The sequence below is a fragment of the Helianthus annuus genome, chromosome 1 (assembly GCF_002127325.2).
Source record: "Helianthus annuus cultivar XRQ/B chromosome 1, HanXRQr2.0-SUNRISE, whole genome shotgun sequence".
In the NCBI taxonomy this organism is placed as follows: domain Eukaryota; kingdom Viridiplantae; phylum Streptophyta; class Magnoliopsida; order Asterales; family Asteraceae; genus Helianthus; species Helianthus annuus.
In genome coordinates, this window is record NC_035433.2 from 10,098,510 (window position 1) to 10,125,416 (window position 26,907).

General features: G+C 35.9%; 3 protein-coding genes and 1 long non-coding RNA gene across 6 annotated transcripts; 1 reads left to right on the forward strand and 3 right to left on the reverse strand.

The window, feature by feature from the left end:
• Positions 1-6,520: 6,520 nt before the first annotated feature.
• On the reverse strand, positions 6,521-12,950 carry LOC110865293 (ATP-dependent kinase-like protein notR'). 3 transcript variants are annotated; one of them, XM_022114548.2, is made up of 13 exons: positions 12,913-12,950; positions 12,489-12,565; positions 10,962-11,095; positions 10,832-10,875; positions 10,261-10,338; positions 9,869-10,061; positions 9,717-9,747; positions 9,560-9,618; positions 8,578-8,651; positions 8,368-8,454; positions 7,480-7,541; positions 7,351-7,385; positions 6,521-6,856 (listed from the first exon to the last, which is right to left on the reverse strand). In XM_022114548.2, the coding sequence occupies exons 2-13, from the start codon at positions 12,544-12,546 to the stop codon at positions 6,770-6,772; spliced, it is 942 nt and encodes a 313-aa protein (XP_021970240.1). In that variant the 5' UTR covers positions 12,547-12,565; positions 12,913-12,950; the 3' UTR covers positions 6,521-6,769. The 3 variants fall into 3 exon arrangements, with proteins under 3 accessions (XP_021970240.1, XP_035834156.1, XP_021970247.1); XM_035978263.1 differs by lacking the exon at positions 12,913-12,950 and adding an exon at positions 12,270-12,348 and having other exon boundaries at positions 12,489-12,562; XM_022114555.2 differs by lacking the exons at positions 12,489-12,565; positions 12,913-12,950 and adding an exon at positions 12,235-12,322.
• Positions 12,951-16,440: 3,490 nt separating this feature from the next.
• LOC110865288 (photosystem II reaction center W protein, chloroplastic) lies at positions 16,441-17,885 on the forward strand. Its single transcript, XM_022114533.2, has 2 exons — positions 16,441-16,652; positions 17,409-17,885. The coding sequence occupies exons 1-2, from the start codon at positions 16,559-16,561 to the stop codon at positions 17,729-17,731; spliced, it is 417 nt and encodes a 138-aa protein (XP_021970225.1). The 5' UTR covers positions 16,441-16,558; the 3' UTR covers positions 17,732-17,885.
• A 1,231-nt stretch (positions 17,886-19,116) lies between these two features.
• LOC110865283 (photosystem II reaction center W protein, chloroplastic) lies at positions 19,117-20,280 on the reverse strand. Its single transcript, XM_022114525.2, has 2 exons — positions 20,065-20,280; positions 19,117-19,582 (listed from the first exon to the last, which is right to left on the reverse strand). Exons 1-2 carry the CDS (start codon positions 20,156-20,158, stop codon positions 19,260-19,262), a joined length of 417 nt encoding a protein of 138 aa, XP_021970217.1. The 5' UTR covers positions 20,159-20,280; the 3' UTR covers positions 19,117-19,259.
• A 6,050-nt stretch (positions 20,281-26,330) lies between these two features.
• On the reverse strand, positions 26,331-26,696 carry LOC110936028. The gene is made up of 3 exons (XR_002589656.2): positions 26,617-26,696; positions 26,461-26,549; positions 26,331-26,345 (listed from the first exon to the last, which is right to left on the reverse strand). It is a non-coding gene; the product is annotated as an uncharacterized LOC110936028 (long non-coding RNA).
• Positions 26,697-26,907: the final 211 nt, after the last annotated feature.

The window sequence follows — 26,907 nt, forward strand, 5'->3', positions numbered from 1 at the left end:
AATAAAACTGAAACAAAACCTCCTGTTCGTTTCGTGTGAAACTGTGAATGATTAACATTAATAAAAAAAACTAATCAAAGTATCAAACTGAAACAAAACATCATGTTCCTGTTCGTGTGATTGTGTGAATGATTAATACTTAATAAAAAAGTCTGAAACAAATAACAAACCTCCTGCTGCGATGAGCAATTCTGATCGTGATTTCTGTTCAGCGTGTGTTCGAGTTCACAACAATTTCTGATCTGCGATTCTGCGATATCCCTCAATTCATCCCTGTGTGAGTGTGTTCGACAATCCAAGAATCGACCTTTGATATCCCTGCATAATTCAATCTGCCGCCCAAATGCCCAATTCTGTTTGGTATGGGGTAATGGAATGGTAGGGGAATGGAATGGACGAGGTAATGGAATGGATGAGGTAATGGAATTGATTATTACCATTCCATGTCTTGTTTGGTTACCATGTGAGAATGGAATGAAGCATTACTTTTTGTTGTTTGGTATGCGAGAAAAGACGAAGGAATAAAATCGGATGGCGGTGGTCAATGATGGGCGACGATCGTGGGTGGTGATAGGTGGCAGTTGTAGCGGCGGCGGTGGTGGTGGATGGAGACGGCGGTGAGTGGAGACGGTGACGGGTGGTGACAACGGTGGTGGTGGTGGGTGACGGTGAAGGTGGGTGGCAGCGGTGGTAACGGTGGCGACGGTGGTGGCAGGTGGTAGCGGTGGTGGTGGTTGATAGCGATGACGGAGGTGGGTGGCGACGGCGGCGGTGATCGGAGGTGGCAGCGGCGATGATCGAAGGTGAGTGGTGGCGGTGATCGGAGGTGGCAACGGCGATGGTGGATGGCGTCGGTGCGGGGATGGAGGTGGGTGGCGGCAACGACGGTGGCGGGTGACGGCGGTGGCGGATGGCGGCGGTGGAGGGTGACGGCGGCGGAGGACTGGTGGCAACGGTAGTGAGTTGTGGTGTTGTTAATGAAGGGTGAAGAGGGAATGGAATGGATAAAAAACAGGGGGAAAGGATGGAATGATTTTGAGGGAATGGAATGCATTTTGGAATGGGCGATTCCATTCCATCGACCAACCAAACACTTTTTTCTTCATTCCCTCTCAATGGTCCATTCCATTCCACCTCTCATTCATGCATACCAAACGCTACCTTAGGGTTATTTTTTGGTTATTTGGGCTAAGTAATATTGGGCTATCATTTAGTTATTTGGGTCAATATAATCAGAATTATTTGGGCTTAATATCAGTTTCTAAAAATTTTTTTTTGAGGGGTGTCCTAGTAGTAGTTGAGGGGTATCCTTATTATAAAAATCGGAAATTTTTTTTTTTTTTACACTACCGCTTAAAAGTTGAGCCGTAGCCCGGGCTACGCCTACGACTATACTAGGTCCGCCCCTGATTTAGATAATTCTCTTGCTTATTCTATTAGACGGTTACCCTCTTCAACCTTCTTCCCCCTCATTTACTCAAGATTGTTTTACCTTAACTAACCCCAAGTACCTCTTTAGCTCAATTCGTACATTTCTTCTCGATTACACTATCTTCCAAGCCACCGACACTTCCTCACGTTATGGATTGCGGGTGGGGAATTTAGCTAAATGCCCTCACGTGACTAAACACATGTCATGACTTAACATAGAAGTTAGGCAGGGTTAGCGTAAATAATTCTATTTAAGGGTGCTAACTGAACCGAACCACCATCCATATGGGTCAAGCTAATGAACAACCCTTATCCATACAGCAAAGTGTATTAGAACATATCTAAATTTTACGTCAACATTCTCAAAAATTAATGCGGGATGGAAACATAAAGAAATGCTAGATACATTCTAGCAAACGTTTATACAAAACCCAAGTGGGTGAAAACCTACCAATATTTTTTAAAGTTCTCACAAACATTACATATAAATCTCTATAATAGGCTACACTCATAATCGAAACATTAATTCGGTCACAGTAACGACAGAAATCTTTGTTTTGGTAAAAATAACAATAGTAAAAGTAAATAACAAAAGCAAGGATTTAAATAAAAAGAAATTTTGCAATGGTTATTCTTTTTTCTTTTGTATACCAAATCCGCTTTTGACGGGTCTCAAACCCTTGACTTTAAGAGGAGCAACACCTTACCTCCAATGACTTTGCCGCAAATGGTTATGGGTCAAGTTATTCTACAAAGTCTTCTAATTGTAAGAAGTGTAAGAAGGATTTATAGAGTGACAAGTGTCTAATAACCTAAAACTAAACCCACTACATCACCACCAAAAACCTAAACACCCACCACCACCCAAAAACAAAAACAAAAAAACAAAAAAAACAAAAAAAAACTATACCTCACAAAAAAACCCCCAAAAAACCTAAACCCCCCCCACCCCCCAAAAACCTAAAAAAAACCTAACCCCCCTCCCCCCCTCCCTCCAAAAACCTAAAAAAACCTAACCCCCCCCCCCCACCCCACCCACCCCCCCCCCCAAAAAAAAAACCTAAAAAAAAATCTAAAAAAAACTAAACACCCACACCCACCCCCACCCAAAAACCTAAACCCCCACCCCCTCGGCAAAAAAAAAAAAAAAAAAAAATTTCTTTAGGGTGGGTGATGTGTGTGTGTGGGGGGTGGGGGGGTGGGGGGTTTAGGTTTTTGGTGGTGGTGGATGTTTAAGGTTTTTTTTTTTTTTTTTTTTTTTTGTAGTGGGTTTTTTTGTGTAGTGGGTTTTTTTAGGTTATTGGACACTTGTCACTCTATAAATCCTTCTTACACTTCTTACAATTAGGATCCTTTGTATTTGATCCTAATCCAATGGTTATTTATACAGGCGAGTCTCAAACCCTTGACTTTAAGAGGAGCAACACCTTAACTCCAATGACTTTGCCGCAAATGGTTATTTATACAAAACCGCTTTCGGCAGGCCTCGAACCCTTAACTTTAAGAAAGCAACACCTTAACTCCAATGACTTTACCAATTAGACACAACCCCCACCCTGCAATGGTTGTTCTTATTAGAGTTGTTTACATGTTTCTTCACCTTTTTCTCCACATTCTACGGTCCATATACAAGTCGACAATCTAAGTACTTGGTCCAATGGTCCCCCATCAAAAAAATCATATAATACTTTACAAAGATGCACTGGTTTGATTTTTTAATGAAATAATAACAATATTAGCATTAAAAAGTTGTTGAATAAAAAAGTAAGAGGAACTTTTTAAAGGGTTATTGGATTTTATCACCCTTAATTATTGTCTATTGGCCGTTGTCATTCTCAACTATCACTTTGACGCTCGTCACACCCAACTTAACACTTAGTGTGTTCTGTCATCAGATCACTAACTTTTGATCCTGTTACTATACTTTTGGGGGTGTCCTAAGATCCCTAAAACCTTCCCAAGATCCCTATGACACCCCAAAAAGTGTAGTAACAGGATCAAAAGTTAGTGATTAGTTAACGACGTGGTGACAGAACACCCTAAGTGTTAAGTTAGGGGTGACGGACATCAAAGTGATGGTTGGGAGTGACAAAGGCCAATAGCAAATAGCTGGGGGTGATAAAATCTAATAACCATATTTTAAAAAGTAAGGTTATTCTTTATTTTGCCCTTCCAACCTTATTTATGTAAGAATTTATTCGCATCTTTTCACTATTGAATTATGGTTCAAACTTTTTTGTACATTTCTTCACCAAAAAGACTACTTGTATGCTATTCCATTTTCTTTGTTAACGAGAAGGGCAATTCGGTCATTTTATATGGCCGAATTGCGAAGTTAACAGAATTACATATAAAATGACCAAATTACCCTTCTTGTTAACAAAAAAAAGATGAAGTTAACCCAGTGGACTAAAATGGCAACGGTGAAACCTTTTTGATCCCAAAGACAAAAAATGAAACCTTTGGACTAGAGATGGGCATAATACCCGGTTCCGAACCCGACCCGGTAGAACCTACCTGGAACCGGTTCTAGTTCCTACCCGATGTATAGAAGAACCGATTCAGGGTTCAACAAACCCGTAGATTCGTACCCGGTTCCACATTTTGTAAAAAAAAAAATAGGGTCCAACCCGGTTCCTGGTGGTTCCTACCAGAAACCGGTGCGTCTATAAACACAAAGAACCGGCAGGATTTAAATGAAACCAAATACATTAAAAGTTAAACCCAAACATCACAACCAAACATTACCTACCTACCATACATTAAAACCAAACATCTTACCTAAACACAAAACACATAAACACAATCAAACCAACATCACATAAACACACTAAACCTTCGAAGAACAGGTTCCGGATGATTCGCCGCCTTCACTTTTCTTCGCTGCAGCCTTTGTCACCGGACAATGACGGTCGGTGTGTTTTTTGAGGGTCGAGTTCGCCGTAGCCTTCATGAACTTCCCACAACCTTTGCAACGTGCCATTTCATAGCTATCAGACATCAGGCACAGATCAAAGTGCTTCCAAACTTGGGGGTTTCTTTTGGTTTCCAAAACCATGACCACTTCGTCGTTGCATGCCATAACCGATTTTAGTTGTAACTTGTAGGGTGAAACCGATTTGAGTGGGACTAAGTTTTGGTTGAAGGTGATGTTCTTATAAATGCTATAAACCGATTTCAAAGTTTTAATGGCAATTAATCGATTCCTAACCAGTTAGGAAATCGATTCCGGCAGCTTTATTACAGCTTTTTCTGGAAGATACCTGGAGGAACCGGTTCCTCCGAGAACCGGTTACAACATACCTGAACTGGTTAGGAACAGTTCCGGTAATTTTGGTTTAAAACCACGTACTAACCGGAACCGGGTCCTAGAAGATTCGGTTCCATTCAAACTCAGACAAGAACTGGGTACGGTTAGGAACCGGTTCCGGCTATATAAAAACCAGATTTGCCCGTCTCTACTTTGGAGTAAACTGACAAAATAGCCCAAACCACACGAACTAAACAGACATTTAACTCTATACATAAATTTAAAATAAATTCGGTCCATACAAAACAACCCAAATAGGAGCCGAATTCAAATATAGAACTAGAATCAATTTTTCAAATTCTAAATTGAATCCGGTCTCAAATTTTTTTAAATTCGAATAATCCATACTCAAAAACCAACCGCTGAACACCCATCAATCAGTTTCGCCATTTTTAGTGACTTTCAAATAGGGGTGGCAAAATGGGTGGGTTGGGTAGGTTCGGGTAATGGGTTAGAATGGGCATGGGTTAGAATGGGTTTGGGTTAAAATGGGTTTATTAAGAGATGGGTTAGAATGGGTTTAGGTCAAGATGGGTTTTTGTCAAAAAATTCAAAAAATTTCAAAAAAAATTCAAAAAAATTCAAAAAAATAAAAAAATTCAAAAAAATTCAAAAAAATTCAACAAAAAATTCAAAAAAATCAAAAAATTCCAAAAAAAATGAAAAAAATTCAAAAAAATAAAAAAAAATCAAAAAAATCCAAAAAAAATCTAAAAAATAAAAAAATTTAACAAAAAATTAAAAAAATCAAAAAATTAAAAAACTTTAAAAAATAAAAAAAAATCATAAATGACGACCGAAAATACAAACCATAAATGACGACCAGAGAACGTTTCCGATCAAATCCAAAACCAAAACACTCAATCAATCAAATCACAACACATACAAACTTCAAAATACCTTAATCGTTAGGTCAGGAGGAAGACAAACAACAGCGTTATGAAACAGAGAACGTTTCTGATCGGACCGTTTTCCGGCTTCCAGAAGAATCGAACCGATGTGAAGAGAACGTTGAATCAAATCATGTTTATCGGAATCAGAAGACCTAGATTCAATCAACGTATCGAAAGCGGTGTTGATTGAGTCGAAATCGGAGACGTGTAAGAAGGATTCGAGTAAAAAGTCGTTGAAACGATTGGTTTGAGATTCCGGCGAGATAGGTGGCGGAGATACGGTGGCTGCCGGATCGGAGCAGCAGGTGCGTTTGGCCATTGAGTGAGGAAGGGTTGTGGTACTAGTGGTGGTGAAGAGTGAGTTGCAAAACCCTGGTTTTCACGAGAGGATATGATGCTGACTGATCACTATATGATGGCTTAAGAGCTTAGTTTACCCTAGAAAACCCATCCTGACCCACATGTTATTTTGTTATTTTTTAAAGTTACCCATCTTGACCCATTTAACAATTCTTATTAACCCAGCTTAACCCATCTACTACAAAAATAATACCCATCCTAACCCAAAGTTGAATGTATGGGTTGATTTTGCCACCCCTACTTTCAAAGATCACATTGTATTATTTTCATCACATCATTGTTGCAGATCAAAGATTTTTCATCATGGTTTTTTATGGTTATGTTCAAATTCTCGTCGAAGGTTGGATCTTCCTTCTTTTATCGTTGAGCTAAAGTTAAGCGGGCTCTTTCCGCTCTTCCTTAGTTCCTCCTCACTTGGTCTTGGGCCCAACCCGTTTTAACCAGCCCAAAAGTTATTTTATCATTTGATCCGAATCCGTCTAGGGTCTAGACCAGATCCCCAACCCAACTAAGTTTGAGCAGTAGAGAATCTTGTTGATGTAACTCAATACAGTTCAATAATTTGCAGGCTGTAAATATACAACAATTTTGACCTACCAGCCCAATAAACCCAAGAAATGCAAAACTGAATTTTTTTTAAACAAAAACGTGCGGTTTCTCGTTCATCTTTTCAACCATTTCACATCAAACTTAACACACACACACACATACATATAAATATATATGTGCATTTTCGGTACAGAACCTTTGCATCGCAAAAAGTTGAGTTTTACCTTCAAAGAGAAACGGATTTGATTATCAAATCTGCATTTTTCTTGGACTTCAAAACAAGTTCTGCATTTGGTCTGTCATTGTACTCAATCTGCATGTAAACAGTTCTTTTTTAGTTTTTTATTTTTTATTTATTTTTTTGAGAGTTAAATGCCATTTTAGTCCCTGTGGTTTGGGTCATTTTGCCAGTTTAGTCCAAAGGTTTCATTTTTAACCTGTGGGTCCAAAAAGGTTTCACAGTTGCCATTTTAGTCCACTGGGTTAACTTCATCCGTTTTTTCTGTTAACGAGAAGGCCAATTTGGTCATTTTGTATGTAATTCTTCAACTAAAAGGGCAATTCAGCCATAAAAAAATGACCGAATTGGCCTTCTCATTAACAGAAAAAACGGATGAAGTTAGCCCAGTGGACTAAAATGGCAACTGTGAAACCTTTTTGGACCCACAGGTTAAAAATGAAACCTTTGGACTAAACTGGCAAAATGGCCCAAACCACAGGGACTAAAATGGCATTTAACTCTTTTTTTGATTTTATGGTTTGTCCTCTTATAGATAATATATAAGCCACCTCTAGTACATAGCTTACCCGCTGTTTGGCGATTTCTGGAGTTCTACCCACACCTAACAAAACGATCAAAATAATACACATTTATTATAACCGGAACAATATTTCATATACGCATACACATGTGAATCATGAAAAAAAGGTGATTACCAGTTTCTACATGTCTCTTCAAAACCCGTTCCATTGCTACGTCAAGGTCAACATCAACAAACCTTCAAGAGATACGAAACCAGATTACCAAACGTCAAAAAACTATTTTTATCACTGAATTTGAGTAAGCTCTGATTTTTCTGGATAACATATAAAAACATTTGGTTCTAGAAATTAGAGGCAAAAAACTGGTAAAACGGGCAAATAAGATATGGGCCCAAATGGTGCGGGCCAGCCCACACTTTAATCTTTGAGTCAAGTACACAAATGGTCCCTGTGGTTTATCAAATTTTTGGATTTGGTCCCTTGCTTTCCAAAAGTACACGGGTGGTCTCTGTGGTTTGCACTTTGTAACGCACTTAGTCCCCAGCTTTTTTCAAAAGTACATGGATGGTTCCTGCGGCTTGCACTTTGTAACGCAATTAGTCCCTAACATGGACCTACAAAAACCTTTAGATTTGTTGGCTGGGAACTAAATGCGTTACAAAGTGCAAACCACAGGGACCATCCGTGTACTTTTGGAAAGCTAGGGACTAAATCCAAAATTTTGGTAAACCGCAGGGACCATCTGTGTACTTCACTCTTAACTTTTTTGCAAAAACTATATTGTTACAATGATATTTTTTTTTTTTTTTTTGAAATAGAACAGTCATGGAAGTTTTACACTTTTATGTATTGTGAATACCCTTTTCGGTGATTTGTGAGTTTGATATGTTCTTGTTAACATTTGAGCTAAAATTTTAAAGTTGACCCAGTTGACCTGTTGGAGACAATATAATCCAACTTGACCCATCAATTTTAAACGGGTCTAAATTGCCACATCTACATAGATCATCATTCGGAACTAAAATTCTGCATGAAAATTAGCATTTATAATACCAGATTTACCATTTTTCGTCTAGCATTGATGATATTTCTTTCCAACTACCTTCATCCAGAAATAAATAATTTCCTTCCACTATAACCACTTTGTGCCTGCGGATAGAATGTAGTATGACCGATAAAATTGTAAAGAAAATTATTTAAGCAAATATATAATTTTCAACTGATCTTTTAAGAAATTAGGTGAGTATAATCCTGCAGGAATATAATACATACTGGATGTTTATAAATATATCATCTTCAATCGGGTCTCCTACAGCATGGTCAAAAGATGGGGCATATACCGACCCCTGAAATTGTAATTAATCACCAAATATACTGTCAACCAAATGAATAAAATATAGGTAAGAACATAATGGGTAGAAGTGGCAATCGACCCATTTACTTAGGGGTGTTCATCAAATCGAATAACGAGTTTTCAAATTACTCGAATAATTTTTTATTTATTTTTTTTTCGAATTCAATTAAAAACTGGTCAGTTCGATTCGAATATTCGAATCGAATTTGGATAGATTCGTTTTGATTTAAAGTCATTTAAAAATTATGGGCTATTTGGGCTTGGTAATGGGCTATTTTACCACTTAGATTAGATTTATAGATTAATTTATACTATAGCCCAAATTAAAGTTATATGTGTGCATTTTATATAAATATAAGAAATAAACATGTATAATTTGAATTTCGAATCAAATTTGAAATTATAAATTGGTATTTGATTCGTATTCTATTTATTGGACTCGAATTCGTGATAATTGAATCAAATTCATGATAATCGAATCGAATTCTTGATAATTGAATCGACTTTCAAATTTTTCGAATCTGAATCGAATTCTGAACATCCCTACTGATTTGCTTATAAATGGGCGGACTTGGGTTGTGTTTCATCTTAAACGGGTCAAATGAGTCAATAGGTCAAATGAGTCAACGGGTCAAATGGGTTGAAAGTCACCTAAAGTCTAGTAAAATGAGTACAATATCATGAAAAAATTAAGATATATATTATTACGGTAATATTGTTCTTGTGATCATGACTAGCTCATTAACTAATTATAGAAAACGCACAAGGTTTTATTGGTCAACCCAATCTGACTTGACCCGTTCCGATTTGCACTAAGAACAATCCGTTTGACCAGTTGACCTCTAAATTTAGGTGACGGAAATTAGTTAAGTTGATACAACAAAGGCACAAATCAAATACCTGCTCCCTCAGAGTCTTCAAGCATTTCAAGAATAATTCAGGACTGAACGTCCATGGAGCTGAGTTTTCAAGAGAAAAAAAAAAAAAACCAACGGTTATTATCGAAGTTATTGACACATTTGAAAACAACTTATGCGATACGAGTGAAGGAACTCACCTCCCCTTCTTGCATAGGCTTCCTTCGGATCCTACAAAGGGTTAAAACAAATTATTGCGTATACGGGTCACAATAATAAGATAATTACTTTCAAAATGCAAATCCAAACATTCTCTAATTAGCGTATAAGGGAAAAAGATTAAAAGATGAACCTCCATTGAATCAAGCTGGTGACGGTAGAGATGGAAACCGTCCATCGGAAGAACTACTGCGATTTCTGGGGGTTCAACTTGAGAATCGAATCCGGATGCTTTTTGAGGCCATAATTTGTTTACACGCTTAGCAACCTCTAGAGCAACGGTGGTCTTTCCGGCTCCTGGAGGGCCCGCTAAGCCCACAATATGCCTGAAAAATAAGAAAATTTGGAGATCCCATAACTCATTTGGCCGGGTTGGGTAACGGGTCAAAATGGGTACTTTTTGGAATACCAAGATTAACATTAGGCGTCTATCAAATATTTAGAAACATGTATCAATGTAATTAAGAATATTTCATGTGCCCTTAAATAGCGAAATTGTTCAATACTATTAAGGCTTAAACTTACGTTAAACTCGTATTTGTTCCTGAAGCTGCAGTTGGCACCAGACGCTCAGCCAAAATATCGTAAATTTCGTCCATAGACCTGGAGAAAGTGGAGAGTAGCTTAAAAATGGGGTTATAATTAAAAAAAATTAAATTACATCTTTACCCTCGCAACAATACTGCAAATACAACCATAACAAAATAACCGATGGACCCCTTATATCTCAAGCATGCAGCCACACTCTTTTTGCCCATCTTTAAATTATTTTATAAACGATTCTTTAATGTGTTAATTAGATTAACATAACAATATTATTACAGTAGATATCTATATCTTATATAACACTATTTAGGAGGTTGCTGGCATTGGGAATAGACTTTGGTTGACTTCAGCTTGTTTGACTGTTTGATCCATTTGACTTTCCCTTTTTAGCTAAATATTTAACTCGCCCGTTTTGAGATAAAACACTATCCAAATCGATCCAATATATAAATGGGTTGAAACTGCCATCTCTAGGAGATAGTAACTGGCATAATAGGGGAAAAAAAAAAACACTAATAATCATATAGAAGTACTTTTAAAAATGACACACCGAGCCTCTAATATAGGAATGTCTTTCTTTTGGCTGCATAACACCTGAAAATGAATAAGCAGAAAATGAGATCGGTAGACATTAAGAGGTAAGAAAACTAAGAGAACAAGTAAAAGAAATTACGGTAGACCTGAACAGGGTATTTCTTATGCTTCAAGAATACACTTTGATTAAGTGACCGCTGAGATCTGCTTTTATTAGAAAACATAAATACAGAGCTTTGATAACATTGAGAGACACCAACTTTCTTGAGCTGCACCATATCTGTACATTTAGTATTGCAAAATATTAGTTGGTGTCACCCGTGGACACATTATGTTGTTTCTAAATGATAGATCATAGCCGTTGATTTAGTTTGATCTTCATGGTTCGTTGAAGATGCGGAGGCCTATATAAGGGGAGCGTCTCATATAGCATAAACCACCCAAGAATAGCATTAAACCAACTATATATATCCTTCGAAAATTGCATATGAAGTACAGAGTCAGTCCATGCTATCATTATTAACCTAATCTAAACAACTATATATAGCCTTCAGAATTTGAATATGCTATACACCCTCCGTTTAAGTACAGTGTCTATGCTATCATTATTAACCTAATATAAACATATTAGGCCCAAACAAACATGTTTTCCCAAATTCTTACCACAAATAAGGTCACTAGGGTTTACAAAGCGCGACGCACTCCAAGGCGTTTTGGTCTTAAAACGCGAGGTGCACGCATCTTGTACGTGAGGTGAGCGTCTATGTATAACCAAATAAGATTTCTAAACCGTAAATCTATGTAGTTAATATCCCGATATATCAACCGATACATCAGTGATATATCGAGTTATCAGTCCCCTGCCGAGATAGCGGTACAAAATATTGGTCAGAATATCGGTACCGATAATATAAGCGATATTGTCCGATATTTGACCGATATAGGACCAATATTTGATCGATAAATCACCAATTTTCCCGATATCAGTACCATTCTTCTTATTTCTACCGTTCATTTTCTTCTTATTGCTGCTATTAGTGTTTTAAGTCTTAATTGTTAGTTGTTACTGTTAAATGTTAGTGTTTTAAGTCTTAGTCAATTCTTACTTATTACAATTGTTAGTGTTAAATTGCTATATATATAATATAAATTTAGCATGATATTAAAATTACCGATATCCCACCGCGATAACCGATATCTCAAATATCAGTCCTCGACCGATATCCGATATTTTACCGCATTAACTACTTAGCCGTAAATTACTACAAATGAAAGAGTGCCATTGCATTGCAGTCTTCTATTAGGTCTAACAGATCGATATACACACAGACACACGAAACTTAGAGAGAGCAATGCAATTTCTAAATCATTTGATAAAACAGCACAGCAAATCATCTATGATGTTCTTAAGAAACTGACCTAGAAATTAAAACAACAGCACAATTATTCCTTACAAACATGTGTGAATGATGAAAACAGCATCATTCAGGCACGATTCAAATCTTCAATACTGAAAGTATGAATCTACAGATTCTGTTATCATCGAATTGGAAGAATAAGAATACATGCATCATTCCGATCAGCTACACCGCCAAATTACATCAAATTCTCACAGATATACATACATACATACGTATAGGTATATATAAATAGATTGTGAGAGAGAGAGAGACCTGATGAAGAAGGAAGCGAGCATCGGGTTGAGGCGGTGTAGAACGACGAAATCTCCATGGTCTTCTGCCAAGGGTTAGGCTACATGGTATGGTATGGTGATGGACCATCCTTGGAGGATGATCCGCCACGTAGGCGACACATCATAGTCCTCCCAAGATGGATCATCCTCCAAAACTAGGGGGCATGGGAGGATGGTGCTAGATGATCCTACCCCACAAAACTATATACAAGTATTAAAGCATAATGTACAAATCCCACAAACAAACAAACAAAATAGAGGGGGCCCACTGTTTTGGAGCGTCCTGGACGTCGGAATTCCGACGATTGCGACGGGACGTGCTGAAGACGGAGGACCGCGGCATGGAGAGGGGGCGGCGACGGGAGGAGGACGGCGCTGGACGGTCCCCATACCGTCCAGCCTTACAAACTGCTATACAATTGCTTCGTTATTAACGGTAAAAAAAAAGAGCATCCTTATTTAAGGACTAAATATGGATGAAAAAAACGAACAATCAAGTCTATCTGATGGTCAATTTGAATCAATCAAGTCTCTCTCATCGATTGCCGTTAGTTGAACGTAAGGATTATAGCTAAAAGACTATAAGGGTATAGGGAGTGGTTAGACACTTAAAAGTGGTAAACTTCAAAATTAACCAATGAGAGTATGTCATGTCATTCAACCTTAATTGTTTAAAATATGCTGAAAAGTGTTGGTAATGGTTAGACACTTCATGAATTGGTAAACTATTTAAGAAAAAAGAAAAAAATGTGTGATTGGTTGAGATGACATGTACCCCACCACACACTCCCCCTCTCTCTCTCTCCTTCCCTCCCTTCACTGATTCGGTATCAGGTCACCGATGAGAAAGATCACCGCGCGGCAAAGGGGGTTGGCAGCGGTGTTACCGTGCGGCAAACCCACTTTACCGCACCCCCTTGTCGCCCACACCGTATACCCTAATACCCTTAAGGGACTGAAATTGCAATACGACCCTTTATAGTCCCTGCAACACACCACTCACCAACATCCATGTTTCTTGCATTTGAACATCTTGGACGTTGTTATAATAGTTTTTAGCTTAAAGCATTGACATCACAACCTTTAACTACAGGTTCACAGATCTTCTGAAATTCACAACAGACCTTCTTAAGAGGAGCCACTTGATTTCGCTAACTTCCATGATGGTAGTTCTTTGTTTCTATCAATGATTTCATTTATTAGGGTTGGGGTTTTAGGTGATGGTGGGGTGGAAATGGATAATGTTTGGTGGTGTTATGTGGTGGTAAGGTGGTGAAAGGTGGATGGCGGTGGCGGTGAAAGGTGGAGGTGGGGTTACGGAGAAGAGGATGCTGGCTGTTTTAGGTTTATACACGACGAAAACGATTTTACCCTTGAGTTTCTAAGTAAAAAGACATAAATGTCCAAGTAAGCTAACAGTTGACTTACATAATTAAGTGGGAGGGACTTGATTGCGAGCAAACGACAACCACAAGGACTTGATTGTTTTTTTTTCAAGTGAGGGCTGAATGTGTGATTGGGTGTAAACCCCAAAGACTGAAATTGTTCTTTACTCTTGTTTCTTTAATAAATAAACAAGCATGAGCAAGAAATTTTATTGATTGCGTTCATTCATTTATGTTAGTGAATGTTTGGTAATGTGTCCACTTGTGTTCGGTAGTTCATTAGGGATTTTAGTTTTTTTAATTTATTTCAATTTCAAAACTTCAAAATTTTCTCTAATTAAATATTTAATAAATATTAGTGTATTGTATATTACAACCCTAGTGGTACGTGGTTGAAAGTTACTCATTGAAGTTTTTATATGAAACATAATCTTAAGAGCATACGCATCGAGGGTCATTGACGTTCGGATCTACGTGGATAAGAACGGACGTCGGCTTGGCGGACTTCTTGATTTGGTGGTGTGGTCTGGATTTGCAGACGATGCTCCGCTAATGTGGAGATTTGTGGAGATTTTTGTTGTGGATACTCTAAGTTTATCTTAAAATTCGGTGGGCTTGTGCTTAGACTAAACACGTTAAAGTCAGTTTTAAACTTAAGCGTAAATACATTTATCTAAACATGTCATGTTCATTTTCAACCTGACACGTTCACACGTTGACCCATTTTGTCCATTTATTTGCTGTTATTCTTAAAAAAAATTATGTAATAAAAAACATATGCAAAAATAACAAAGCCAAATATGATTAGTCAACATATGCAAAAATAACAAAGCCAAATATGATTAGTCAACTTTCACAAAACAAACACTGACTTTCTTATTTTAAAATATAAACATGGACTAGAGGACCTCTTAGAAAACGATACATACTCATCTTTGGGTGTCAAGTGCGCAAGTCGCCAACTATGCGGGGGTCGTACAAAGATGGATACATATCGGCATTATGAAAGGTCTTTCAATCCATGTCTGTTTCTCAAAATCATAATGTTCATTTTGTGAATGTTCCCCATTCAAATGTATATTTCCTAAAAAATATTTGGCTATTAATATAAGGCGAATTGGAAATAAATAATTCCACCTAACTTAATTTGACCGATAATAATCTCAAGTCAGTTATTGGCCGATAATAATCTGAACTGGTTAATTTTTTTTTTTTTTTTTGTAAAATAGTCCGCCGTTAATATAGCTTAACGGGGTTAAGGTTTTTTTTTTTTTTCGAATTACAAACCGATGTTTTAGGGCTTTTGATCAGAACGAGAATACGAGTCAATTGATGTAAAACTTACCTCGAAATTGTGCTCGAAATGGCTTGATTTTTGTTAATTGGAAGTTCAAACACCCGAATTGAAGCACCGTTTTTGTGGGTTGGGACAGCATTTCGAGGTAAGTTTTACATCAATCGACCCGTATCCTCGTTCTGATCAAAAGCCCTAAAACATCGGTTTGTAATTCAAAAAAAAAAAAAAAAAAAAAAAAAACTTAACTCCGTTAAGCTATTTTAATGGCGGACTATTTTACAAAAAAAAAAAAAAGTTGATCAGTTCGGATTATTATCGGCCAATAACTGACTTGTATTTATTATCGGCCAAATTGAGTTAGGTGTGATTATTTATTTTCAATTTGCCTTAATATAATTGCTTTAAAAGTAAAAATAATATATAACTTTAGAATTATAAAGGACTAATATAAAAATAAGAGCCTAAATAGTTTTCTTTTGGTTAAAACTGTCCCTATTCGTGTCACTTGTGAATACAAATATTGTGTTTATGCGTATGACATAATTTTTGTGATTGCGTTTAGATAATACTCACATATTCGTGTCGAGTTTAACTAGTAAATCAACGAACACAACCCCTTTAATTATGATAACGTTTCATGGTTTTGATTTAGAATGCAAAGAAAATACGTTTATATCACATTATAACACTAAAAAAACCCGTCCACCCAAACGGGTAGTAGTTCTTAAATAAGACCACCGTAGTGAGAGGTTTTGGACGTTTTTTCCCCAAAAAACGCCCCTAGAGCGCCCCCTGGGCTTTTTTTCAAAAGAAACATCCGGAGCGTTCTTTTTTCCACGCCTTTCGTTCAATTCTTTGGCCAATGACCGGTATTCTTTTTTTTTTTGGCCAATAGTATTTTTTTTTATTTTTTTTTATTTAATTCTATTACACTCCTTTTAACATAATGTCTCACAATCTTCACATCCTCACTATACCCATTTTAGAAAAACATCTCATAATAACCCGATTTTACTGTCACATATAACAAAACACTTTGTGAAGACATTGTTTGTGTCTTCCATATTTCCATTGGACTAAGTTTGAAACAATCCCACTAGACAAAAAACATAAATAAATTGGGCCCAGTTTCCTATTATCTGAGTTCCGAATTATCAAAACTCAATTGTTAATAGAAACCAAAACATGCCACGTGGAGTAAAAAGAATGGTGGAATAAAGATGAGGTGCAATCCATGCAATCTAATTTATGTGGTTGCATCGAATATAACTTTAATAAACCAACTTTATATAAAAACACAACTTTGAAGTGCAATCTCCATTGTTGAATCTTCAAGCTCTTGCAATTCAATTGAAGAAGAAGAAGAAGATGGCATCAATCTCAGCTTCCATTTCCACCTCATCACCATCCTTCTCTTTGCTCCAAAAGCCCACCACCACTGCCCATGGTTCCCCGGTTCTTGGTACGAAATTATATATATGATTTATGTATGTACATATATAAAGATTCATTTTAGAATCAATAATATGTTGAGAACTATGAAAACCAAATAACGTGTTTGTAACTTTTGTCTTAATTGTGTGCCCCAATATCTCATTAAATTATTAAAAAATAATAATCTAGGTACCAATTAGATCATAATATTATAGCTAGGAAAGATAAAAAAATTAGGTACCAATTAGGATCTTAATATTATAGCTAGAAAAGATTAAAAAAAAATTAGGTACCAATTAGGATCATAATATTTTAGCTAGGAAAGATAAAAAAATCTAGGTACCAATTAGGTTGAGGGGATTGCTAGCATTAATCGTAACCGAAGTCATCGGTTAATCGGTTCGGTTAGTTCGATTAATTTGTCGGTTTTCAGTTCGGTTAATAACCAAATCAAACAAGGGATAAATACATGAAATGGATGTATAAATAAATGTAATGAAGGTATAAATAAATGAAATTGAGGTATAAATAAATGAAATGAAGGTATAAATAAAGTATAAAATATGAAATACATGAGATGGAGGTTTAAAAGCTAGAAATATATGAAAATATAAATGGTTTGGTTCGGTTCGGTTAACGGTTCCGTTATTGCTCGCCCCTAATTAGGATCATAATATTATAGCTAGGAAAGATGCTTGATCATAATATTATTAGGAAAGATGATTATGTTGTTCTCGCAGTTCTCAACATATATATAAAAACGAAAGTTGTTAATAATGATCAGGGTTGCCATCAATGAGCAAGATGGGGAAAGTGAGATGCTCAATGGAAGGTAAGCCCGCGGTCACATCTGACGACAATGTATCGAAGTTGAGGATGGGTGCATCGTCATTGATGGCTGCCGCGGTGGCTGCAACCATGTCGAGCCCAGCGGCCATGGCTTTAGTGGATGAGCGAATGAGCACCGAAGGGACCGGGCTGCCGTTTGGGCTAAGCAACAACCTTCTTGGGTGGATCCTTTTTGGTGTGTTTGGTTTGATTTGGACACTTTACTTTGTCTACGTTGGTGGCCTTGATGAGGATGAGGAGTCAGGTTTATCGCTTTAAACTTTTTTTTTACTTGAAATGACAATTTAAAAATTGTGATGGACTTATGTGTAATATTGTTCATGTATCAGTTTGTACTTTGATTGTGGAGTATTTGTGTTTATGAGAATTGCACTTTTTTCCCTCGAGATTTGAATATGAACACATACTTCATAAGCTTGGTTTGATTATATTTCATTAGACATGATGAATTCTTTATTTTCATTTCTTATTTGTGTGATTGGTAGGAGACAAACTAAACTATAGGTAACTAGTTGCTGTTTATAAATAGAAAATAATGAAATTAGTGATTTCTTGGAATGTGATATACGCGCCGGTATAGCCATGTATGTAGCTAGTTACACATATACTTAGGAGTTACATGCCGCCAACATAGTCGTGTATCCACTTTACCTCAAGTATTCCTCTTTATTCCATCACACACCTACTTAATTTTGGTTGTGAATCACATTTTTCACATATCAACAGTCAGGTCCCATTAATGCATATTCTTATGTATCAACCTTTTGATACCCTTTGGTAAGCGTATTTGCGCTTGTAAACGGTCATCTATTTGGGGGTTCCTGACGTGGGAGAGGTGGAACTCATTGTTTTACAGACCATAATATTGTTTTGAGAGGTTTTTGATTTTAGAAATTTCAAAATCTATGATATTCGTTAGCGATTAGTTGAAGATGAATACGATGCGGAAGCATGGTACTTATTACATATAGCGCCAATGTGGGGCTAACTCACTTGGTAGAGGCTCTTTCCTCTTAGTGAGAGGTCTTGAATTCTAACACGGGCAATGGATATATACATTTAGGAGTTGGGGGGGGGGGGGGGGGGTTGCCTATGGGATTCCTGGGTGTTGCCCCCTTATCCTAGGGGTCACCCGCGTGTCGCCGTTCAAAATATACTTGTTACACAAAGCACTAGTAATTCACAATTTCGTATAGTCAGGGACTTGCTAAGGGGGTTGCATCATGTTAAACTCGTTAGTGACTTGTCATACCAACTAAGCGCGTATTCATTGACACTAGTTGCGACAACTTTCCGATGATTGTATTAAAACTCCATTTTTTCCTTGTTTTAATGAATGACAACTACACTTAATGTCCATAATGTTTTTTAGATGATTAAACATATATATATATTTTTTTTGCCAATCCTTCATACAACATTGTTGAACAGATGGGATATTCAATACACAAGTGTGATTCAAGGTAGGAGATATAAGAACAATCAATCATTACATGGGATAACTCATGGTCGATTGTTTACAAGCATCATGAATTTAAACACTAAACTAAATCACTAGGACGAGTAATCGACCAGTTATCATCTAATACCATAGCCGTTTTAAACCCGTGACATATTAATAAAATATCTACAAGTCTACAACATATTAATAAATTTGGTTTCAATTCAACATACAATTCTCATAAACACAAAATACTTTACAATAAGAGTAGAAAGGATACATGATTAATATTACACATAAGTCCCATCACAATTGGCAAATAATTGTCATTATAAGTAAGAAAATTTAAAGTGATAAACCAGACTCCTCATCCTCATCAAGGCCACCAACATAGACAAAGTAAAGTGTCCAAATCAAACCAAACACACCAAAAAGGATCCACCCAAGAAGGTTGTTGCTTAGCCCAAACGGCAGCCCGGTCCCTTCGGTGCTCATTCGCTCGTCCACTAGAGCCATGGCCGCTGGGCTCGACATGGTTGCAGCCATCGCGGCAGCCATCAACGACGAAGCACCCATCTTTAACTTCGATACACCATCGTTCGATGTGACCGTGGGCTTACCTTCCATTGAACATCTCACTTTCCCCATCTTGCTCATTGATGGCAACCCTGATCAACGTTAACAACTTTTGTTACTATACATGATAGATAATAGATAAAGTAAATTGTTTGCCACACATGTCAGAGTTATGAGTCCAATATTCTTTTTCGTTATCTTATTTCACCTCTACGTATTCTATTTTTTAAATATATATTTTATCTCAAAATACCGTTTTATAATTCTTAAATATCGCTAGTAACTATTTAATACATGGGTTTCTAACCTAGTATGTTTGTGTGCGCGCGTATGTGTGTGTGTATATATATATTAGTAACGTTAAATGTTTCTTTTATTAAACATGTGTGATACACAAGTTTCTAACCCAGTATGTGTGTGTTATAGCCGCATTTATTTTAAAACCAAAAATTTGTTAAGAGTTAACACATGTGATACACAAGTTTCTAACCTAATATGTGTGTTATAGCGGCGTTTATTTTAAACCAAAAAATTGTTAAGAATCGTGAGAACTGCATAATGCACTTGTACATACCGAGAACTGGAGAACCACAGGCAGTGGTTGTCGACTTTTGGAGCAACGAGAATGATGGCGATGAGGTAGAAATGGAAGCGGAGATGGATGCCATCTTCTTCTTCAATTGAGTTTTAGGAGCTTGGAGATTCAAAAAATGGTGATTGCACTTCAAAGTTAAGGGGTTCAATTTGTGTTTTTTTATATAAAGTTGAACTATTTTGGTTGGTTTATAAAAGTTATATTCAATGCAACCACATAAATTGGATTACATGGATTGAACCTCATCTTTATTGCACCACTTGTTAAACTCCACGTGGCATGTCATCTATACATCATAGTGAAATGTTTGGTTTCTATAGTGATGATAGATGTACACAAACATAAAAAAATGTAATGCATTTTTTAGTTATTTTTATATTTGATTATGATATCGATTTCTGTGTTAGTCTTAATAATCCAAAAATAAAATGTTAACATAACTTAGGAAAACATCAAATAGGAAGTTAATTTTCGCTAGGAAGGATAGGAAGCCATAGGATTATGACATGTGGCAAATTTTAAAATAAAGAGAAAAGGATATTTTAGTCAATCCAACTCCTTCTTCTTCCTTTTTCAAAACCCAGTAAATTCAAAAACCCACCATTTTCAAAACCCACCATCTTCAACTATTTCTTCACTTTCTATCTCAATAATCATTACAGTATAGTGCGATTTTCATCACCAATCAATGATTCAGAACCCGATCAACGTGTTCTTCAGCTTTTTTTTTGAAGAAAACCCAGTTTAATTTCATAAAAAAAATCTCGTTTTTTCGGGTGATTTTGGAGATAATCACTCGATTCGTTCGATTCGAGCGTTGATAAGTGTTTCTATCATTCAAATTTTGTCAATTGATGAAGAAATCGGCTTCCATCCATGCAAGAAATTCTTTAATTTCATTTTCATGATCTGGGTTTTTGATTTAGTCATTGCGTTTTACGATCTTTGCGGGGGTCCGGGGGCGGCAGCCCCCGGTAGCGGGGTCCCAGGGGCGGCAGCCCCTGGCGGGTCCAAGGGGCAGAGCCCCTGGCTGGGGTTGAGCTGCCAGAAAAATTAATTGCTGTACTAAAAACGCATCAGAAAAATTAATTTTCCATAAATTGGCTCATTTAGGTAAAACACATTTTTTAGGTGTTTTCAGTCCATTGCGTTTTAAAATGAGTCATTTTTAAGTGTTTTCTGGCCATTGCGTTTTACATATAAGACATTTCTTTGTGTTTTTGGTGCATTGCGTTTTAGGTAAAACACTTTTTTATGTGTTTTCAGTCCATTGCGTTTTAGAAAACATACATTTTAAGTGTATTCTGGCCATTGCGTTTTACAAATAAGTCATTTCTTTGTGTTTTTGGTGCATTGCGTTTTAGGTAGAACACATTTTTATGTGTTTTCTGGCCATTGCGTTTTACAAAAAGACATTTTTGTGTGTTTTCTGGCCATTGCGTTTTACAAATAAGTCATTTCTTTGTGTTTTTTGTGCATTGCGTTTTAGAAAAATGTCATTTTTTAGGTTTTTTTTTCATTGCGTTTTACGTAACTGGTGGGTTTTCTATTGCGTTTTACGCAACTGGGTTTTAATTTTTTTTTTAAATATAGCAATAATATACTCGTTTTAAAGATAAAAAAACGCTCGTTTTTTTGGTGCAATTTTTATAAAAAAATAATGTCGTATGAAAGAGTTATTAACGTTTAAAAAATGGGGGGAATTGGAGGAGAAAGAAACTATTGGCTTGGATTGACTAGAATGCCCTTGAACAAACTCACGCGCCTCTTTTATTCCTTTCAATTTCCCTGATTTAATCTTAGCCCTTGATTAACTTAATGGATGGTCAAGATCACTTCCTATCCTTCCTAGCCAAATAAACTTCCTATTATATCTTCACCCAACATAACTTTACAATTTAGCCAATGTAACTTTCATATTTGTAATAACCATACCATGTAAATTCGTCCACCAATAGTGATTTTAATATTTTAAAAGTTTTATGAAATCAGGATCCTACTATATAACTCGTTGTTAGAATCATTTTAAAAGAAACTAGACGCTACAAGCTTAATTTGTGTTTCTTTTTTGCACAATCTGGAAGCAATTTTTCTATCTCTAGACCCTACAGGTAGCTTGGCTATTTGTGGGATTTAAAAGGTATGGTTGTTTTGTTTTTTTGCAACATATAAATTGTTTAAAACAAGCAAAAATAGAATAGACTTTAGAAGATGCATGTGTGGATCACCAAAACGTTGATGTCGGGGGTGTAAATCTCATTTAGTGGCAAAGACGTTTAGTTTTATCGACTAAGACGACTGGAGAGGAAAAATGTAGAGACCATTCTTATACAAACATATCATAACCTGATGTAGATCATGATAGTGTAGGTCGTATCGGCTAGTGCATTGGGAAAGTAGGATTTATGATGAGAAAGGTATCTAAAAATGAATCTCGACTGTGGCGGGTAATTGGGTAAGGATCTTTGCCTCTTAAGCGTGTGGGTGATTGTGACAATGTTGTTTCCAAGTGTTGTATTATATGCTGGGTTGATAAGAATGATTCATATTGGGTTCATAAGCAACATAAGCAAATAAACTCTCAATTGTTTTGGATACGACCAGGGCCGGTTTTGGGCCTGTGTAAGTCGGGCGACGGCACAAGGCCCAAATCGCCAAAGGGCCCGAAGTTTTTTTTAAAAAATCATATATTCTTAACATATACAAAATTAAGTTAGGGGAATAGTGCCACACAGGTGTGTGGCACTCCCCTATTTGACCATCAGTTTTATTATTTTATATTCGTTTTAAAAATACGGTTTCGTTCTTAATTTAAATAAAATTATGTTTTCGTCCCCACTTTAAAATAAAATTACGTTTTTGTCCCTCGCTCAAAATTACGATTTTTCCCTCAGTTCAAAATTATGATTTTATCCCCAGATTACAACTACAATTTTGGTCCCAGTCTAAAATAAATTTTTGCTTTTGCCCAAAACTAAAAATGACGATTTCGCATTTCGCCCCTTTCAAAAATTATGATTTCGCCTTAAGTTTAAAATTATCTTTTTGACTGGTTCAAAATAAAAGTATGCTTTTGCCCCCAATTCAAATTACGATTTTTCCCTCATTTCAAAATTTTGATTTTGTCCCTAGCTTAAAATTACGATTTTATCCTTAGTGCATAGTTATATTACGATTTTGTCTCCGGTTCAAATTTATAGTATTGCCATCACTTTAACTTTTGGCAAATTACGATTTTACCCAAGTCAACAAATACAACTTTTCCCTTAGTTCAAATTACAGTATTGCTATCGTTTTAGTTTTTTTAGCAAAACTATAAAAGTGTTTTTTATTTGGTTGACTGGATTTCATTTTTTCCATGTCAAGGAGCTGCCTAACACTCGCTCATTAATCCTGACAAACTACAGGGAGCTCAGAACTACGGTCTTGTCATCGTTTTAGTTTTTTTTCCCTAACAAAACTATAATATGTTTTTTTAATTGATTGAGAATTATTCAGCCATCGCCCCGCAACGCGGACGGGGCATCATCTAGTTAAATACATATTACAGATTTGTTCAAACAAAAATAGAAAGTGTTATAGTGGCTTCCATGTTCTTTGATGAATTCTACCTCCCAAGTTCGATCTCAACATCCTCTGTTTCAATGGGTTTTTTTTTCTTTATGTGGATTGTTGAACTATCTTGGGCTAGGCCCAACCCACTCAAAACTATTTCTACATTTTTCTTATTTTTCTTTTAGCCAACTTTAATATACATACAAGCTTTCACAAGGCACCCCACAAGGCACCCCACCCCCAGCTTGATCCAAATTATTTATTTTATTTTATTATAATTTCTTTAATACAATTACTTTGCTATTGTTTTTTAATCCGACCATGAAAAAAAAGTTGGTTTAATATTTGGTGTTAGTTTCTTTTCAAGGAGCATAAGTTAAACGCTTGAAAATATGAATCCACAAAATGCCGACCCACACTAAATGATAATATTTTTTGTTACACATATATTAGCGACGCAGTTTGTTGCCCGTCTACCTTCTGTTTTGATGTAACTTAACAAATTTTTTGGACCTTCAATACAAAATTAACGCTTAGTTTTATCTATAAAAAAAACTAAGCACTATATGTTCTTTGTTGTTCGTTATACTTTTTGTTTACTACTTACTTTCACATTTGCTAAGTTGGATTAGATGAATACTAGAGTTGATGTGTTTTGTATATCAAAATAAAAAAAAAATAACTTACATCCCGAGATTGTGATATCCGCAATAAGTGTTAGAGGTCACTTGACAAGCACTGGTTCAAAAGTTTTGCATACATAAGTAATATTGAAGTAGCATTGTAGCAACTCTTTAATTTTTTTTGCTGGTTGAAGCAATAATAATGCAACATATATATTTTAAACAACGTTCAACATATTTTTGTCCCCAATTCTTTCACATTTGCTAAGTTGGATTAGATGAATACTAGAGTTGATGTGTTTTGTATATCAAAATAAAAAAAAATAACTTACATCCCGAGATTGTGATATCCGCAATAAGTGTTAGAGGTCACTTGACAAGCACTGGTTCAAAAGTTTTGCATACATAAGTAATATTGAAGTAGCATTGTAGCAAGTCTTTAATTTTTTTTGCTGGTTGAAGCAATAATAATGCAACATATATATTTTAAACAACGTTCAACATATTTTTGTCCCCAATTCTTTCACATTTGCTAAGTTGGATTAGATGAATACTAGAGTTGATGTGTTTTGTATATCAAAATAAAAAAAAAATAACTTACATCCCGAGATTGTGATATCCGCAATAAGTGTTAGAGGTCACTTGACAAGCACTGGTTCAAAAGTTTTGCATACATAAGTAATATTGAAGTAGCATTGTAGCAAGTCTTTAATTTTTTTTGCTGGTTGAAGCAATAATAATGCAACATATATATTTTAAACAACGTTCAACATATTTTTGTCCTCAATTATTTGTCTCGCACGAGGCCCAAAAGCTTTTTGTTATTCTCTGGGACGGCCCTGGATATGACCAAACGGATGCCACTAGTTGATTTTGGATACAACATAGTTGAATTGGGCCACTTGATTGCAAATTGTACTAAGATATGCATAATAAATATTATATATTATATATTATATTATACTAGGTTATAACCCCGTGTATTACACGGGTTGAGAAAATAAAATATCAAATAGTTAATAACGAAGATTTAACAATTATAAAACGATATTTTAAAGACACTTTTCTAATATCCGAACAAAATTTTGTTTTATGTATGATCAAAACTTGTGATGTTTGTCAAGTTTATAAATACTAGTGGGGAACCCGCGCGTTGCAGCGGAGTCGACAATACGTAACGGGAACATGATACGCATGAGGCAACTTTACCTTCTAGCTATAACTACGAATCAAATCATTAAAAATTATTAGCTATACTAAACACAGAAACATCATAATTACTCCTCACTCCTCAGCAAACAACATGAAGCTACTAACAAAGTAGTCAAGCAAATAGTAAAAATAAAACAAATATTGTGTTTGTATGTTGCTTACAGAGTGAACAGATTTTAAACCTGTTGGTAGAATTATAAGCCAAATAATAATCACAGGTGTAATATCATTATTAACTCACTATATATTACATAAATTATAGTAATTTGTAGCACAAATCAATCACAAGAATATAAGAGTATTTTACTTGTGATGGGCATGTATTATCCAAGAGATTTCTTCATGGAACAACTTCAAAGAGAACATGATATACATATTATAATGAAGAAAAAAGCACTATTCACCATAAGAAAAATTTCTTCATGGAACAACTTCAAAGAAAACATGATATACATGTTATAATGAAGAAAAAAAACACTATTCATCATAAGGAAAAAAAAGCATTTGACGAACTATTATCGAGCAATATTCCAATCTTTTCACATGAAAGAACACTTGATAACATGTGGGTATCCAAGTAACGATTTATTGATTTAAAACTCATTATTACTTCAACAAGATTTTCAGGAGCACCCACAGCTGCAAGGGCAGATTGGAGAATTCGCACTTCAAAACATCCAAACCAGCTTGCATGTTCAGAAGCCGGCAAAACTAATAAAGAGATCCGACCGAATAAAAAACTATAATGATTTTTAAATTTTTTTATTCAAAAATAATATACGTTGACAAATATCCCATTCCCGGAAAATACAACTGCCAAGACTGGATTAAACAAGTTAGTCTTTTGACCTATGCTTTCGTTTCTTACTCCTATTTTCGTGATACACAGTTAAAAATAAATTAGATATTTGCCAAACGTCAAACAAGAGTATTTGTAAAAGTCAAACTCCACTATATCTGAAGGAATAAAAGAATAAGAGAGTACTTTTCATGTGATCCTGGATCCCGACAATATTTTAGCTTCCGGTCAATGTGCTTCATATCCGCCGCAGTAGGTGTAAGAAGATTATTTACCTATGTAATACAATATTATATTCAAATTGGTTCTCATGTGACATAACCAATGAACAACTATACTTACCATCTGGTCAATAGCATCTAGATATTTTGTGAGCTCAGGAACGGGTCGTGCTGGATGCTGACGAGAGAATGCTGTTTAGGTATCTGCATATGAACACCATTTGAAGAAACTAAAACAGTTGCATTTCAATATATATAAATGAAGTAATAATTCTAGAAAAAAGATTAAACCTTTCAAAGTTAACAACCGGGTACCTCCTCGTTCGCTATACGCAGAGCAGCCAACGCCAGGTACACCATATCACCAACATTAATTAATGTAAATAGTTACAAGTTAATTATGATTAAAAAA

Excerpts from the sequence above, each read along its gene's own strand:
- LOC110865293 (XM_022114548.2), bottom strand. The coding sequence starts at position 12,546 with ATGGAGATTTCGTCGTTCTACACCGCCTCAACCCGATGCTCGCTTCCT. Across the intron at positions 9,748-9,868 it reads ACCAGCTTGATTCAATGGAG|GATCCGAAGGAAGCCTATGC; the intron begins GTTCATCTTTTA and ends AACCCTTTGTAG. Across the intron at positions 7,386-7,479 it reads GAAGAGACATGTAGAAACTG|GTGTGGGTAGAACTCCAGAA; the intron begins GTAATCACCTTT and ends TCGTTTTGTTAG.
- LOC110865288 (XM_022114533.2), top strand. The coding sequence starts at position 16,559 with ATGGCATCAATCTCAGCTTCCATTTCCACCTCATCACCATCCTTCTCT. Across the intron at positions 16,653-17,408 it reads CCATGGTTCCCCGGTTCTTG|GGTTGCCATCAATGAGCAAG; the intron begins GTACGAAATTAT and ends AATAATGATCAG.
- LOC110865283 (XM_022114525.2), bottom strand. The coding sequence starts at position 20,158 with ATGGCATCCATCTCCGCTTCCATTTCTACCTCATCGCCATCATTCTCG. Across the intron at positions 19,583-20,064 it reads CTGTGGTTCTCCAGTTCTCG|GGTTGCCATCAATGAGCAAG; the intron begins GTATGTACAAGT and ends AACGTTGATCAG.